Raw genomic sequence first — 16,378 nt, forward strand, 5'->3', positions numbered from 1 at the left:
GGCAGCATGCCAGAAGCTTTGATCCATTCCTTATGGGTTTAGATTTCATCCAGCGGGGGCCGTGACAAAAATAAATGATCTGATCTTTGTTGTGCTGGCAGGATGACAGCAGCTCCATCCAGGATGACTCACTCTCTCAGCAGTGTGCCATTCCTGACGCTCTCTTCTACCCATCAGCAAAATTGCCTTGATCCTCCGCTCGTTGCCGCCCTGTTGCCCACCCTCGAGTTCGCTCACAAAGGGGCAAGGCGGTCACATCCACGGGGCTGGCGGCAAGGTTTTCATCCCGCAAGGGTGAGAACGTGCAAAGCAGTGAGCAAATGTGCTGAGAGAATTCCTCGCATTCTCCTGCTCGGTCCCGGTGGCCTGGTTTGGTGTTGGGTTCCTGGGAGAGAGGGAAGAGGAGCCAGGGGAATCGGCAGCCGACTCAGCAGCTGACACCTCCTCTGATCTCTATCTCTTCCTACAGCCATAAACCAAACTGTCTGACTTTTCAGCATGGTAGCCACGTAAACATAGCCTTCCTCGTGGTCTTCTTTAAGACTGCCAGCTTTTGCATCGAAGGATCAGTTGATTACGCCGAAGATTTGGCAGTGACCAAATTTCAACCTCAGGTATTTTGTACGGAGCTGAGAAGAGACAAGATCAATGTTGAGGTTAAAAGAAACCACCACAGATAGATTGATCCTTTAATGGATCAGGTACTCAGTCATGCTAGTAAAAATTACACTTTTTGCTCAACTTATCCTTATTTGATATATTGTCTTTTTCAGCAGGTGTTATCATATTTAAAATGTAGTCAGTAGGTATTGAATGACAGAAATTGAGATACATGCCATATTAACTGCTCTGTAAAACATTCTCAGTGCTACATGCTAAAGGCTTTATGAGTCGACAACCCTGCTGAGCTTGCACTCTTCAGGTTAACACTACTCCAGTGTAATGCTTGCAAAACTGTCTGAACATAGCACGCTTGTTGGGCAGATTTTTACACATCTTTGAGCTCCGTGGGATAAGATCGCAATTACTGAGCTTAAAGGGAGATCAATGATCATGATGTGAGCCAATCACTATTCCCAGTGCACAAGCAATTCTACGGTATCCTGGGGCCTTTGTCGATAAGATGCAGTTCTCACAGTTTTTGCTTGATAAAATACTCCAATTAAAATTCACCTGTCCCACAATGGATGTGTAACACAGTGAAAAATCCTACTATATTAAATTTATCCTTACATGTGACAAAGGACAACAACAAATCCTCACCTTTATGAAGTTGGAGGCAGTAAAAAGTTAGATTTTTGCTTTGAAAATTTACAGAAATAACTGTTAAACAGTGTAAAGTTTTAATGTTACAAAGGGTGTGAGAACTGTACTCACCAGCCACTGAAATGGATACATCATACTAGTGCCAGATCGGGCCACCCTTTTCTTTAGAATTGCCGTAGTTCTTCATGTCATACATTCAACAAGGTGCTGGAAACATTCCCCAGAGGTTTTGGTCCACATTGACATGGTAGCATCACACATTTGGTGGAGATAAATCTTCTGTTCGTTCCGTGCTTTCATGCTGTTTACGCCAAATTCTGATCTTACTCTCTAAATCTCAAAGTAGAAATTGAGACTCATCAGCCCAGGCAACATTTTTCCAATCATGTTCTCCAGTTTTGGTGACAATGTGTCAATTGCAGTCTCAATTTCCTATTCTTATCGGAAAGGAATGGCATCTGGCGTGGTCTTCTGCTGCTGTAGCCCATCTCTTTCAAGGATTGATGCACTGTGTTACTCTTCTACATACCTGTAACAAGTGACTGTTGCTTCACCATCAGTTGGAAGCCATATTCCACTGACCTCTGACATCAGCAAGGCATTTTCTACCCGGGAACTGCTGCTTACTGGGTATTTTCTCTTTTTCTGACGATTCTCTGCAAACCCAAGAGATGGTTGTGTGGAAAAACCTCAGCTGATCAGCAGTTTCTGAAATACTCAGACCAGCAACCATGTCACATTCAAAGTCACTAAAATCATCTTTCCTCGTCATTCTGATGCTGAGTTTAAACTTGAGCAGGTCGTCTTGACCTTGTCTACACCCAGTCGCTGTGGATGGCTAATTAGATATTTGTATTAATAAGCATAGTTGAACACATGTACTTAACAACTGTGTGCTGCTTATGTCTTCCTGGCATGAAAATAAAAATTGCTGTGTCATTTCTTTGGGATTTAAACCGCCTGAAAAGTCACCTCTGCCTGGCTTCTTTTTCCCTTAGTCACCGTACGCCTAATTTAGCAGCAAGCACATCTTTCTCTGCAAGGTGCACAAGCTGTACCCTTGAAAAGATATTTTTACTGGGAACCCTCCATCCTGACAGGCTGCTCTTTGTGTCCCCTGTGGAGCTTTAAGCTTGACAAAGTAATAGTGAAAGAACCAGATTTATTCCGTAATTTAAAGCCACTGCATACGTTTTATGTCAGTTAGCAAGGTTTTCACAGTATTTCCACCTTCTCTCTGTGTCATAAATAGGCAAAGCTGCAAAAGACAAAAGCGTGACCCAGCTACTGAATTATACATTAGCTGGTTCAGCAAAAAGCTGAACCCGTTTGCTTCTTTACGGTGCTACCATTGTAGCCAGTAGTTTTAGATTGATCACCAGTTTGCTTTTCTTCCCTGAGCAAAGAAAATTATAACTTTTAAGTGTAGAGTTGGAGACTTATGGATTTCAATGACAGTTTACCCATAACTCGTTCATATAGTCCCACCAACAGTTTAAGGCTCATATTTAACCAGACAAAATACTGCAACATGCACTGGCACAAAGGTTTTCGCCAGTATTCAGGATCCCAATGACTTTTTTGGCGGCTGTGGGCCATTTTTCTTGTCTTTGACGTTTTTTTCTCAGTGACTCTCCACCATGCGCTATCATCCACTCACTGTTTTAATATGTCCTTGGTTTATGAGTAAATACCTGTAAATCTAGTGACATTAACTGCTGCAATTGTGACGTTTTACTCCTGTGAAGGCCTCTTCAGCTTTGTCAGTCCTCACACAGTTGGACTGAGTATTATTTCCCATCCCTGCCAGTGACTCTGATGTCATGCTAGAGAAATCTCCTCTCCGTCTCAGGGTCTCCCAGCTGTTGTTTCAATATCATCATTTAAACCCCCTGTTAATAAAAAAGTGATTGAAAGAGCTTTGCGTCCTCCTGTATCCAGTTACTTACACTTTGGTAATATGCACAAAAGCTGTTTGGAAAGCTCTTTCCAATACTCCTTTCTGGTTTTCCGACTAAGCTCTGTGTATCCGTGTGTGTGTGAGTGGGTGTGAGCACTAAATAGATCCTATAATTGCAGAAAAGACAGCTGACATGACGACGGTAAAATGCAGATACTTTTGTTTGTTTGAGTCTCCAGTTTCTTTGTCATCTACTTCAGCTCTAATTTATTCAGTCAAGCCGAGTCTACAGGAGAAATCAATTTGCTCCAATATGTGTGCAAGTTTCTGCCTTCCTGTTGCCCCACAGTTTGGTGAGTATTGTTCAACTCTCTCACTAGCCAGCCAACATAGTAGACAACATGCTTGTAACAACAGTGGCATCTTCATGTCTCTTATGGCCCTGGAGGTAGTTTCCAAACTTAAGAAGAATAATCTTAAAGACAGCGTGAACTAAACTAAAGTAATCGGTGTGAATGCGTTAGAGGAAATTAAGGCTGCTGCACGTGTCACTCGTCTTACACAGGCTTGATGTCATTTTTTCGTTTTAGCGGCCCAAAACTCCAATAACAAATCACTGCAGCATGACTTTACATTATTGATGAATATGTGCTTTTTAAAGATGATAATCAGCTACTTTTCTTGATAAAAATATCATTTTTTTTCTCTTTTCCTGCATTTACATTCTTAATGTTAAGTGACTGTGAAGTAGGTAGGATTAAAGTATGTTTACTACCCTTACCCACTCTGTCTGCTGTAATCTTCTGCTGTGCAAAAACGTGGTATAAAGCATAATTTGCTCAAAACTGCATCTGTTTGTAAGTTTTCAGGATTTCAGAGAGGTGTCTTTACTAAAGAGCAGGCTCAGCGTCACACCAGTTTAACAGCATTAGCTGAATTAATCTCAGGAGCTCAGCACCGTCTCATTAAAGGTGGCCACTCTCCATTGATTAAAGTTCCACCCTGTCAATAGTTTTGTCTATTCAGGGTATTGGTTGCCTTGGTTTGCATAGTCGTGTGCTTACAAAGCAAATCAAGAGCCTGTGTCATTAATTTGTTATTCAGCCTGGTCCAGTATTTCTGTCCCACTGGGACTAAAAAAATCCTAATTCTCTGCTTTACTTCACTTCATCAAGGGGGTTTTCATGGAAGGTTATCCTGGTTCCTGGTTTCTGCACACAGCGTTAATTTACTCAGCGAATTAAGTATATCCATAAACCCTCTTGGATATTTTCAAGTGCAATTTTTTGTTATTTTATTCTGATAATATGATCCCTAGAATTACCATGATCAGGATAATTTTGGTGCTTTTACAGATTTCTTTGAAGTGTTCTTATTCTGTGATGAAACAATTCACACATGCATGCATCTTTAATCACTTTAAAAATAGGAATTGGGTGCACAAATTTCAATGTATGTTTTTTCTAATCCACACAGGGGTCAAAAGTGTAAATATAAGGTCAGATATACACATATGTGCTCTTAAATCTTTTAATAAGCGTTTTTTGACTTGACAAGGCCGAGGCCCACTCACTTCTAGTTATTGATCATGATTGACCTAAATAAATATTAAATACATTTAATTTAATTCATTAAATAAACATTTCTAATTATCTGTAGATTCCAAGATCATCAGTTCAAACAAATGTCTGAGTACTGTTATTCAGATGTATCACCACTTTGGGTCTTCTTTGGAAGAAGACCCAAACTGTCACCGTCTGATTAGAGAAGATTTTTTAGGATGTTCAGGAACAACCCAGGAACCACAAAGGCTCAAGCCTGCCATGAATATGAAACTGCTGGAACATTCTTGTTCACAGTAAAGAGAGCTTTACGTCTCTATGGACTGAGAAAGAAGAAAGAAGCCCCTGGTCTAAAAGCACCACCTTCAATCCTGATAGACATTTGCAGCTGTCCAAAGCCAAAAGCTTGACCAAGGTTTTATGGCCAGATGAGACAGAGATTGAGCAATTTGACCACAATGACAAAGGGAATATTTGGAGGAGTAAAACTGAGGCTTTCAAGCCTAAGAACACTGTACTAGCTGTCAAGCATGGTGGTGGTGGTATCATGCCCTGGCGCTGTTTTGTTGCCAGTGGTACTGGTACATTGCACAAAGTGAATGGAATAATGGCAGAGGAGGACTACCTTGAAATTCTTCAACTTCAGCTCAAATAGACTGCTAGATGATTGAAACCTGGACAAAGATGTGTGTTCTGACAAGGCAATGATCCCAAACATCACCATCAAAACTGGTTTTGAAATGGATGAAGCAGGATAACAGCTTCTGGAATGGCCTTCCCAAATCTTTCAGTTCAAACCAACTAGAAATTTCAGGACTATGCTTAAATGAACTCTATCAGTTCTGCCAAGAGTGTTTAAATAGGCACAGTTGACCAAATATTACTTGGGGTTCACGTATGTATTTGAGCCTGTATGTTTACTTTTGCCCCCTTGTGGATTAGAGACAATCCTAAATAAAGTCAAACTTGTGCACCCAGTTCTTGTCTTTTAGAGTCTATAAAGATTCACACTGTGCAACCAATGCAACAATTGAAGAAGAAGAGATACAGATAGAGACAGAAGTTCTTTTCACTGTCTCCCAGGTGACCAATAAGCTGGTTTAACTAGTACCAAAAGTAAATGTATTTCTAGAGCTCCACAGAAAATGTCTCCCAGCATCTGCTTTGACTATATATGATATTGCATGTTTGGATCTTTAAACTATGACAATGTAGACTATTTTTGTGCAGTTGTGTTCATAACATACATGCATTTCCTGCTTAGCTTTGATTGTTTTTTTTTAAGTGTGTCGGTGTGTCTAAATGCAGCTTGGCTGTGGGCCATTTTCAAACGTATCCTCCCAGTTTAGAATCTAAATTAAAACGGTTTGTTTATTTGTTGTCTTTTTTTCCATCGTGGGGTCTCTTGGTAGTGCTGTTTATCTGCACTGAGGCCTCCACAGTTGCTAAGGTGGGTCTGAGGCTCCCTGGCAGCAGATAGCACCTCGGGGCCTCAGAGGTCTGTGGCAATCTGGGAATTCCCCTGAGCCTTCATCTCCAACCAGCACCCTGCAGAGCAGGATGCAAACATGGATGTAAAGCGAGGCGGAGGGGGTGAACCCAGTGCACTCAGAATTATTTTTATTTTCACAGTGTTATAACCAATATTTAATCAAATGAAAGGTAGTTGTGCACATATGTAAACCTTTTTATTGATTGTGAATAATTCAGGGACAGTGTTTGTTTTTTTATTATATACATTCACCCACAAGGGAAATTGTAGTAAATGTTGTAAATGCTTAGAATAGCGTTATAGTATGCCCTAAATCATTAACTAAAATGATTTTATGTACTGCTAAGAAGCAGTAAATAAGAATTATTTCATTGCGAAAATAGTTTCCATTGAACAAACCATGTCAATTTGTTGAAATGAAGTCTTTTAAATGATGATAGAGCAAAATGTGGATATTTATCCAAAGTAAAATGATTATTTTTGCCTAATTATTTCCATCAGCAGTACAACTTTATTTCTGGGTCTGAATTTAATGGGTTACCTAAAACAATGCCAAGTATTTGATATATGCCAGTTATATTTTTATGTTAGTTGCAGGGTGTGTTACTTACAATAATAACGCGCAATCTGACCAGGCAGAATATTTGGTTGTGTAAACTTCCTGGACAAACAGCTAAGGAAGTGTCAGACATGATTGCCATTTGCTCTGCTGTGACTGGCTGCGACTGTTTTTACACCTTCCTTCTAAATAAGGCAGCAGGCTGCCAGGACATATGACCACCGTCCCGATTTGGGCCCTGGACACAGTATCCATCCATCCATCCCATGGTTGCTTAAAGCCAATGAAAGTCAAACACACTCACACACACACACACACACACACACACCCTCCCCTCCCACATGTCTCCCATGTGAGCAAGAGTGGGGTTAAGTCAGCTCCATTATTTAGAGGAAGACTGAAAAATAGGTTAGCTCGCCTTCAAAATAAAATCAGACAATGTCGTAGCTTGGAAACTATCAAAAATTACTTAAATGATTTTGCCAGCATTTAACTATTAACTGTTTTAATTTTATACTGTAATGTAGAACAGTTATTTTCTGTAAAAACAAATAGTAATGTCCTGCATTTACACTGTAATATGACCACATGTATGTTTCCCATTATACCATTATAACTCCTCATGTAAAGTACAACAGTAGTATTCAACTGTAAAAAGTATTACATTTCCCTGCTATATGACATATACATTTTTAAGTATAATACTGTCATCTATGCTGTTATACATTTGAAGATCCTACTGTAATTTTCCATATAAACTTTTTATTTTTATTTTTTATTATTATTTTTTTTTATTGGGGGGGGGGGGGGGGTTGTACTGTACAGTAAGCACTGTCATCTAGATTTACAGCTATTAAATTGTTATTTTACAGTGTACCTACTGTAATCTACAACAACCGTATGTATAAAAACATTACATTTCTCGGTTATATAGAATATAAATTTTAGTATATTTTAGTAGTAAAGTATAATACTGTCAGCTGTTTGGTTGCCATTGTTCTTCAGTTTTAGTATTCCTACTTTAAGTACTATAAGTAGTTTATTACTATAAAAGTATGTCTTCAATACAATAGCCAGAATCACGCAGCATTACTATTGCAACAATGCCCATAATCCTTGCATTGCACAGTAAAGGGCCACACAAACAGTAAACTACATTAAAGATCCACATCAAGGAAAAAATCTAAACACAAAATAACCGCTAATAACATTTACACTATCATAAGTGTTTGTGCTTGCTGCAGTTAAAGCATGTTTTTGTTTTGTTTTTTAATGTCAAAGCATTTTCACTTGCATTTACTGAGAATGTCATTATAAGTATTTCATGTACACAAATTATGTGACATAATAAAATAAGAAAAGAATGTATGAACACCCCACTGCATGTTGTTTGTACCACAATAAACGACCAAAATAAGTTCTAGGAAATGTTTATTTATTTATTTATTTATCATTTTCTGGTGATACTTAATGTAAACAAGTATTCAGTTAGTTGAAAAATGATCAACTTATAAATCAAAGCTGTCTTCATACATTTAAAAACTCAATCACTGAACTTTTAAGTACAATTCTGTGTTTGAAATCATATCCAAAGTCATCCAAAAACAGAAGTAAACCTGAGTACCTCTGTTCACATATTTCTTTCAACTCCATTTTTTACCGGTGACAATTTAAAGGAAAACATGAGGAAAACTGTCATTTTCATTAATAATGCCTAAATGCATAAACTCAAGATTAATGCATTGATTGTGTTTTTATTTGCTGTCACTGCCTTTTATCAAGCGTCTGTCACCTTAAACACAATAAAGACGAGATGATGACAAACATGGCGAATCCACCCCTGTTTTTGTGACCTTGTATTTTCGCTGCGATGCATTATAAAACTAATTTTAGTGATAATTAGAAATAATTTTATCTTTTTAAAGTTTGACTTCAGTAATAAAAAAATATCCTGTGTATTCAGCTAGACTGAGTTTTTGTAAAGGCCACAGCATATAACTGTGCAGCTTTTTTTTTTTTAACCAGAAGATCTGGGAGAGAAGCTGATGCAGGGAAGTTTTTTATTATTATTATTTTGAAATGCACCACAGGATGCTCTTCGTCTCAATCCGTCTCGCTTATTTGACGCTGATTTGAAGGTGCAGCACCCCCCATTACTCCTATCAGAGCTGCCGCTCCTGCCAGGGTCCTGTAACTCTTCTCCTCCTCCTCCCATCTCCTACTTTTTGATGGGGGGGGTGCAGCGGTGAAGTCACAGTGATGTCATTTTAGGATGTGAGAGTCGGGGGCAAGGTGAGCTGGTTTTGCGGTGAGTGGTGTCCCCCTCCACTGCCAGCGTTGCCTGATCAGAGGCGCGGAGCGGCGAAAGATGATCATCGCCACCGGCACCAATTCAAGCTCCGACGCGCTCTGTCCCAATCCTCCTGCTCAGATCTCGGGCTATGGGGCCTTGATCTATCTTGATCCCAAAATAAACCTTTACCACCACCATGCCAAAGGACAGAAATCAAGAAGAGTTGCATTTTTAGGGCAGGTAACTTTGACCACGTGCCCCAAAGGTAAACTGGATGGCCATTGCGCAAAGGTGCCACTACAGTATGTCCAGCGGGGCCCGGACGCACTGGACGCTACCGGCAGTTATTGTACTGTGGACTTCTCTCTGGGGAATCGTTTCATCTTATCCGATTCCGAGCAGGACTAATGCGACTTTACTGGAAAAGAAGTGGGAGACCCTCTTCTCCCGCTCCTACTTGGGTATAACTGGGGGGAAATCGGAGCTGAACTGGGAGAGTGACTATTTGCAGGGCATCAAAAGAGTGCGACGACTGTACTGCAACGTGGGCATTGGGTTTCACCTGCAGGTGCTCCCGGATGGCAGGATAAGCGGTGAACACAATGAGAACCAATACAGTGAGTTGCATCCGGCAAAGCACTGGACCCAGAAAAAGAGTGTAACCCTATGCGCAGGGCTGTGCAAAAGTTAGAGCCGCTCACTTATCTTGCATGATATTTAATAAGAGGTGTCGGCATGGTTGAAAGTTCCCGAAAGCAAAACCAGTGTACTGAGCTTTGTATCCGTGCAGTGCGAAATATCCTCCCAAACCAAAAACATGACATGAATGCTTGAGCCAGTTTAGACGCTAACTTATTTTTACCCTCCGTCCCCTACAGCAGGGCACCCTCCCGTCCCTCTCAGCACGCTCTCGACTACACTCGCAGAGTCGAACATGCAAATAGCTGATAACTGCAAAGGGGCTAATTGAGCAGGGAGAGCATCATCCAGTCGCAATGCACCTGCAAGGTTACACCCATCCCTGCTGCATAGGCCAGTTACTCGACTTTACCCCCAGTCGCAGTGTGACTTGTGTCTTTGCTTCCCTAACAGTATGTTTCGTTCAGGTCTGATAGAGATCTCCACCGTGGACCGAGGAGTGATCAGCCTGTTCGGAGTGAGGAGTGGGCTGTTTGTCGCAATGAACAGCAGGGGAAGGTTATACGGAACGGTACGTTTGTGCGCAACTTCAGAGGCTCCCCCACCCCCTTTTTTTCTCTCTCTCTCCTTGTCACACACACATACACACATATCCTGTTCAGTGTAAGACGAGTTCATATAGCTGCTGCATCCACGACTTTATGAGCGCTGTTGTGTTATTAATATGCCGCGATGATAGGGGGGCTTCCCAGCAGGGTCCAAGAAAGCTTCAATGTTCAAATCTTTTGCTGTGTCAGAATCTGTCGGTGGTTTAAGTATCCTGTTCTCAAGTAAAAGCAGCAGTGGTACCACGTAGAAGTACTCCATTACAAGTAAAAATGCCACACTCACAGTTGTATTTCAGCAAAAGTAACTGTTATCGGAAACAGTGATTTATGAAGTTGCTGTGCAGTGATAATATTTCAGCTTAACCTGCAAAGCAGCTAGAGCTAAAGGTGCATTATTTCCATTTAAAGTGCCCCAGTACCCCAGTGCAATACTTGAGTAAATGTACTTAGTTACATTCCGCGTGTAAAAGAGTCTCTTTCTCATTTCTCCTGAAGCTGCAATGCACAATCAAACGATCTTCAGTGAAATCATGACAGGGAAATTATAGCCAGTCTGTAAAAGTAGGTCAGTTATGACATGCTGTTTAATGCCTTAGATGCCAAATAAAAGGCAAGTGTGTGTGTGTGTGTGTGTGTGTGTGTGTGTGTGTGTGTGCGTGCGTGTGCGTGCATGCATGTGTGCGTGTGTGTGTGTGTGTGTGTGTGTGTGTGTAATTTCTGTATTTTTAGCTACAGTTGATGTCAAATATCACAGCAGGTCTCTCTTATTACACTAAAATTTGATTCTACAATATTGTTCTGAGCTGTTTATGTCTCATAAAAATCCTTGAAACATGGACATTTTATAAATCTGAGTCCCATCCAACCTTACAACTTAGTGCTGATGCCTAATAGTGTGTATCTGCAATGACTCTGCAAGCTCAGACTGGCGTGTATCTCACAGTGAAAATGGTAATGATAGTTAGATTTTAATTTACAGTTTGCTGTGTTGGGCTTTAGGCTGAATATGAAAATCAAACTTATCACTTGTGGTCATAATTTTGCCCTGTTTAGATTGTTAAGTCCATATTCAAGGTTTTTGAGAAGTTTGGTTTCTTTTGTTAATTTAAAATAAATTAATAATATATAAAAACATGTTTGTAATTGCCAAAGCCAGTAAAAACATTGTATTAGCCTTTTTTGCTCCATGGCATGACAGCTTCTAACTACTAGTTGATGAAAATTACAATATTAAAGATAGTCAGAATTAGCACCACTGCTTCTACTTGCCGTACTTTGACTGTGCTTTAATGTTAATTCTTTAACCAAGCAGGATATTTACATGTAACAGAGTATTTCTACATATATATATATATGTACAACAGATCTGCACTTGTAGCAAAAGAGGGTTTTTTATGCTAATACAATGTGTCCTAGTAAACACTGTAATCTGTTCCTGTGTTATTCAGCCTTTGATTGCAGCTCGTTCACTTCTCCTTTTGATTAGTGTTAGGATGTGAACCCAGTCGGGAGACTTTTTTTATGAGTTTAGCAGTAAAAGCAGGAGGCCGGTGTCTGCATTTGAAAAGGGCATTTCTTTTGCAACAGCATGCCTGCTCCTCCTGTTTCCCTCAAAGCATGCTGTCTAAGGCAGGCTGTTTTCCAAAGCAGAGGTCATGTGGAAACCATGCATATGTTGTGATGTTCGTACTGCGTCTGTCATGAGATTTACTGACACCCCTCACCCCCTCCCTGCCCCCACCCCTCTGTCCTTCTCTCTTTTTCTAGAGAGTCTTCAAGGACGAGTGCAAGTTCAAGGAGACTTTGCTGCCCAACAACTACAACGCCTATGAGTCTTTTGTTTACAAGGGCTTCTACATCGCCCTCAGCAAGCATGGCCGTGTAAAGAGAGGCAACAAGGCCACCACCGCCATGACTGTCACACATTTCCTCCCACGACTATGAGAGAAACTGGCAATAACTTAACAATTTGCACATGTGGATGTTCCTCCAGGTAATATAGAAATGCATAGTAATGATGTACACACCCATGGACTGCAAAAGAAAAGACAAATATTTATTCTGATATATATATATACATATATATGTATATTTGGATAGTTATCTTTGTATATGTATGCCATACTGTGCTGCTTATTGTTTTTATGGACAGGGGAAAGTTGAAGACTTTGCCTGTCCCACTTTACCTTGGTGCTTGCTGCAACTAAACTAAATGTCACTTCCTTTTGTTTTTTGTTGAGATGGAGGATGAGCTGTATTCTGTGCTTTTGGAGAGTGAAATGAATACTTTTTGTTACCTCAAAGAACCACTTTACTCGATTAAGGGATGCATGGAGTTCTGCTCAAATATCTGCTAAGTTTGTTATTTATTTTTTCCGCAAACCTTTAAGCGCTTGATTATCGATAGCTGGCAGTGGTTAAATTCACTACCTTTGCTGCACGATTTAAAGGTGCCTTGGTGTTCCCACTTGTGGCCCCCTTAAAGTTGCATGTAAGAGACACCCGCTGGAGTCAGAAATAGGGCTGACACACCGAACAGGGCCTCAGAAGGGGGAGGGGGAGGGGGTTGACTATCTCTGGTTTATTTTATTTTCTGTAATTAGATCGATTAAGTAATAAACAATCTGTGGTTGAGACCAGAGAGCCGTCAGCCATGTGGACTGGCACAAGGCCACGAGCTTGACTTTGTGGGATTGCCGAAATATAAACAGGGTGGAATATGTATTTATCCCAGCATGGAGAAAATTTTTATTTGAGCAGATAGAGCACACAGTAGAAATGTTACAGCACATAGTCTTGGACAGAGCTCCCACAGTAAACTGGGATGCGGTTTTTATTTATTTATTATTATTTTTTCTGAATGGCAAAGATATAGCTGCTATTGAAAATGATGTCTACTGTCCATGAAACCAATGAAAAAAACTTTGTAAATAGTTGGCAAATGTAAAAGAAGAAGAATTCAGGAGCTTTTTTTTCTTTCTTCTTTTTTTAAAAACAAAAAAAAACATACAATGCTGCTTTGTTACAGTTGCCTGGATGAGGCGTTAAGAGTTCAGGCTGCACAGTCGACCATCGATGATGGTGCCTCAATGTTCTCTTTGCTTCCACATTTGTGTTTTTTCCCTCACATCAGTGAGTTTGGTGGAGGATGTGCATGCCCTGGGGCAATTCCCCTGCTTGAATCTGCTTCCTGCAGCAGCAGCAGCACTGCAGTGGCAGTGAGGTGTTGGAGGTAAATGTTTTGAAATGCAATTATAGATTACTTTAAGGACTAAAGCGCGGTTCAGCTCGAGGACTGGATCCACATTCTTAACTCTGCATCTGTATTTCTGTTGATTTTGATCTTAGTTTGCTATAGCTGAATGGCTGAGCTAGTCAAAAAATCATTATTTAATAAGAAAAGTTTATTAGAGGTGTATTAAGCTTTGCAGACCCGCTGTTAGTGTGCACAAATATCTTGTTATATATTCCAAAGATGTTTCTCTTGCCTCATTCTGAGAATTCCTGAGAGTCTTCCCAAGTACATTCACCCCTGTACTTTCTGCAGCTGTTTACTTAAAAAAAAAAACAGAACTGACGAACGCTTGATCATCTGCCTCCGTCTGTGCCCGTGACAGAGGAAACAGGACTATTTAAATCTAGGAAAGACGTATGTGACAGAGCTGGCCTGCTGTCTTTGTTGTTCTTCAAACCTGCTGCAGGAATGCGGATCTGCCAGGATGACAGGCAGCTTTCCACATACCTGAGCTCTATCCCACCCTCCCACCTCTGCCTGTCCCTCACCCCACAGCTTACTTGCTGTAGCAAGAGACCTTGGGATTCCAGCTGTAACCCAGGAGCTTCCTCCTCTCCTTTCAGCCTTTTTTAGTTCAAGGTCAGAGTTACGGACCCCGACCCCAATGACCAGGGTGGTCTTCTATATGGGTCGGACTGTCTTAAGGCCTCAAAAACATATTTCTAATAGTTCCTTTTACCTGCAGTATTTTCTGAAACAGCACTACATCCTATGAAACTAGAGCCCCACCTCTTTAAAATACAGCCCTGCAATTTGCTGTCAACTCTCCTTTCTAAATAGTCATGAAGGGATATTTCTGTGGAGGGGACATCTGCAGAGTTAATGCAGTGTGTGGGGAGCAGAGTCACGCAAAGCCTCACCTCACCTCTCCTGCTGCACTCCAGTCCTTTAGGACAGCTCCCCAGTCATCCTCAGGGCGTGCCCTCTGCTGCTGTTGCTGCTGCTGCTGCTGCTGCTGCTGAGCTCCATCTGCACCCCAAAATTTGAACACGCCACATTATCACATGCTGCTCATTTAATCATAACAGTGTTCTTCTCCAATCTTAAATGGCTTGTTTCTGCTCTGAGGGCATTTTTTTGCAAATGCCAAGGCTATATACAGCAAAGTAAATGTAGCTCAAAATGTCAGCAAAACGAACAAAGGGGAAAAAAAGGCTCATTGTTGTCACTGATGAGGCTGCGTGTCATATCACTGATCTCCTCGGGAGTAAACCGTTGTGAATCTGTATTTTCAGCTGAGCAAGACATGAAAGCAAAGAGCACTTCTCTCACCCAGCACCCTAATCAAGATGTCCAATGTCTCTGGCAGCCCCTTATCAAGGACATCTTGATTAGAAACAAGTGTAAGGAAGCGAATTTTCAAACAATATCTGTCATGAAAAACAATCTCTAAAAGAGGGAAAGTTTGTGTCTAAAACAAAACGCTCACCTATCAGCTTTGACCAAAAAAAAAAAAGAAAGAAATGTATCCAGATTTATCTGTTTTCTTTTCTTCCATTTTCTTATCATAGGTCAAATTTAATTAAGTCAAGGTGAGGAATTTCTTTAAAAAAAAAAAAATGATTAACATACTTTAGCATGCCTGAGCTCTGAATCTGATTAAGGGTGTGTGCTTTTTCTCTGTTTTTTTGTTTTGTTTTTAAATCCTTCTCTATTCCTCTCCTCTGTTCTCATATACCTCACCTTCTGCCTTAGTTTTGGTTTGCTGATGACTGTAAATGAAAAGAAACAAACTTCAGTTAATTGTTTCTGAAAACAGACAATGCTAAGTAAGGATATTAAAGTTTTTTCCTTTTATTTTTGTACGTATGTGCTGTGCACAGCAGTCTACTGTATTCCTGAGATACCAATAAAAGTTTGTTTTGGGTTTTTTTAAACTGCTTGAAAAGGTGTGATTCTTTGTGTAGCACTGGTTAAACTCTTTATCTCTCTAAACTCTTTTACCTGACAAACTGGAGGTGAATCTGACTAAGAAAATCAACTGTCACTGCTCACTTTTCACAAAGTAGAGCAAACTCTCCCTAATCCTCCTTTGTTACTCTAAGTTGGACCATAAAAAAAAATCATAGTGAATTCAGCAAAACAAAACTTGAAAGTGAAGTGAACAGAAGTGAAATATATATATATATAGCATGCCTGTTGGTTGTGAGGGAAACAATATTTTCGCATAGACTTTTTTCCTCAGTATTCTGATTTAATCAGAATTCAGTCTTTATTGTTGCCAGAATTAGTTGTCAAAATTTCTTCCAGAATTCTTACTTTTCTATAATAATCACAAAAAGTTCATTACAAATACTACTATAAAAATGCGCTAATCCTCTTCCCTGCAAGTGAGCAGTATTTTCTAGATGACTTCCACACAACCTTTTTGCAGTCTAAAGAGTCGACCCCTGCTGGCCATTGGAAACAATGCACAATTGAGGCAGTTTAATACACTTTTCAACCCCAGACAAACATCCGTCTTAGAGTGTAGTAATTCAGTACAGCAGGTCCAAGTGTAGGAGTCAGGCCTCCTCTGAAGGCCACATGTTAAATCTAAAGGCTTGTTGGCTGTACAGAATGAATAAACTTACTTTCCACCACTGGTATTTAACATTTCTGTTAAGTTTTTAACTATTTGGCTGCACTTAATGGTACTGATTTTCACAAAACTAGAGCGTGAGTTTCGAGTGATGTTCTGGGGAAACTATTCTGTCAGTCTTGCCATCAGGCTTTCGTTTCTCTGCTCTATATAAGGAAGTGTCTCCCTCTGCTGGTCAAACAC

General features: G+C 40.3%; 1 protein-coding gene across 1 annotated transcript; it reads left to right on the plus strand.

Annotated features, from left to right (window-relative positions):
• The first annotated feature begins 8,951 nt into the window (after positions 1 to 8,951).
• Positions 8,952 to 15,475, plus strand: fgf6b (fibroblast growth factor 6b). The gene is made up of 3 exons (XM_006780809.3): positions 8,952 to 9,689; positions 10,179 to 10,282; positions 12,087 to 15,475. Exons 1-3 carry the CDS (start codon positions 9,347 to 9,349, stop codon positions 12,261 to 12,263), a joined length of 624 nt encoding a protein of 207 aa, XP_006780872.1. The 5' UTR covers positions 8,952 to 9,346; the 3' UTR covers positions 12,264 to 15,475.
• The last annotated feature ends 903 nt before the right edge of the window (positions 15,476 to 16,378 follow it).

Source organism: Neolamprologus brichardi, chromosome 17 (assembly GCF_056152115.1).
Source record: "Neolamprologus brichardi isolate AB-2024 chromosome 17, ASM5615211v1, whole genome shotgun sequence".
Taxonomy (NCBI): Eukaryota; Metazoa; Chordata; class Actinopteri; order Cichliformes; family Cichlidae; genus Neolamprologus; species Neolamprologus brichardi.

Coding starts and splice junctions, on each gene's coding strand:
- fgf6b (XM_006780809.3), top strand. CDS start 9,347: ATGGCCATTGCGCAAAGGTGCCACTACAGTATGTCCAGCGGGGCCCGG. Junction 9,690..10,178: donor ACACAATGAGAACCAATACA/GTGAGTTGCATC, acceptor TGTTTCGTTCAG/GTCTGATAGAGATCTCCACC. Junction 10,283..12,086: donor GGGGAAGGTTATACGGAACG/GTACGTTTGTGC, acceptor CTCTTTTTCTAG/AGAGTCTTCAAGGACGAGTG.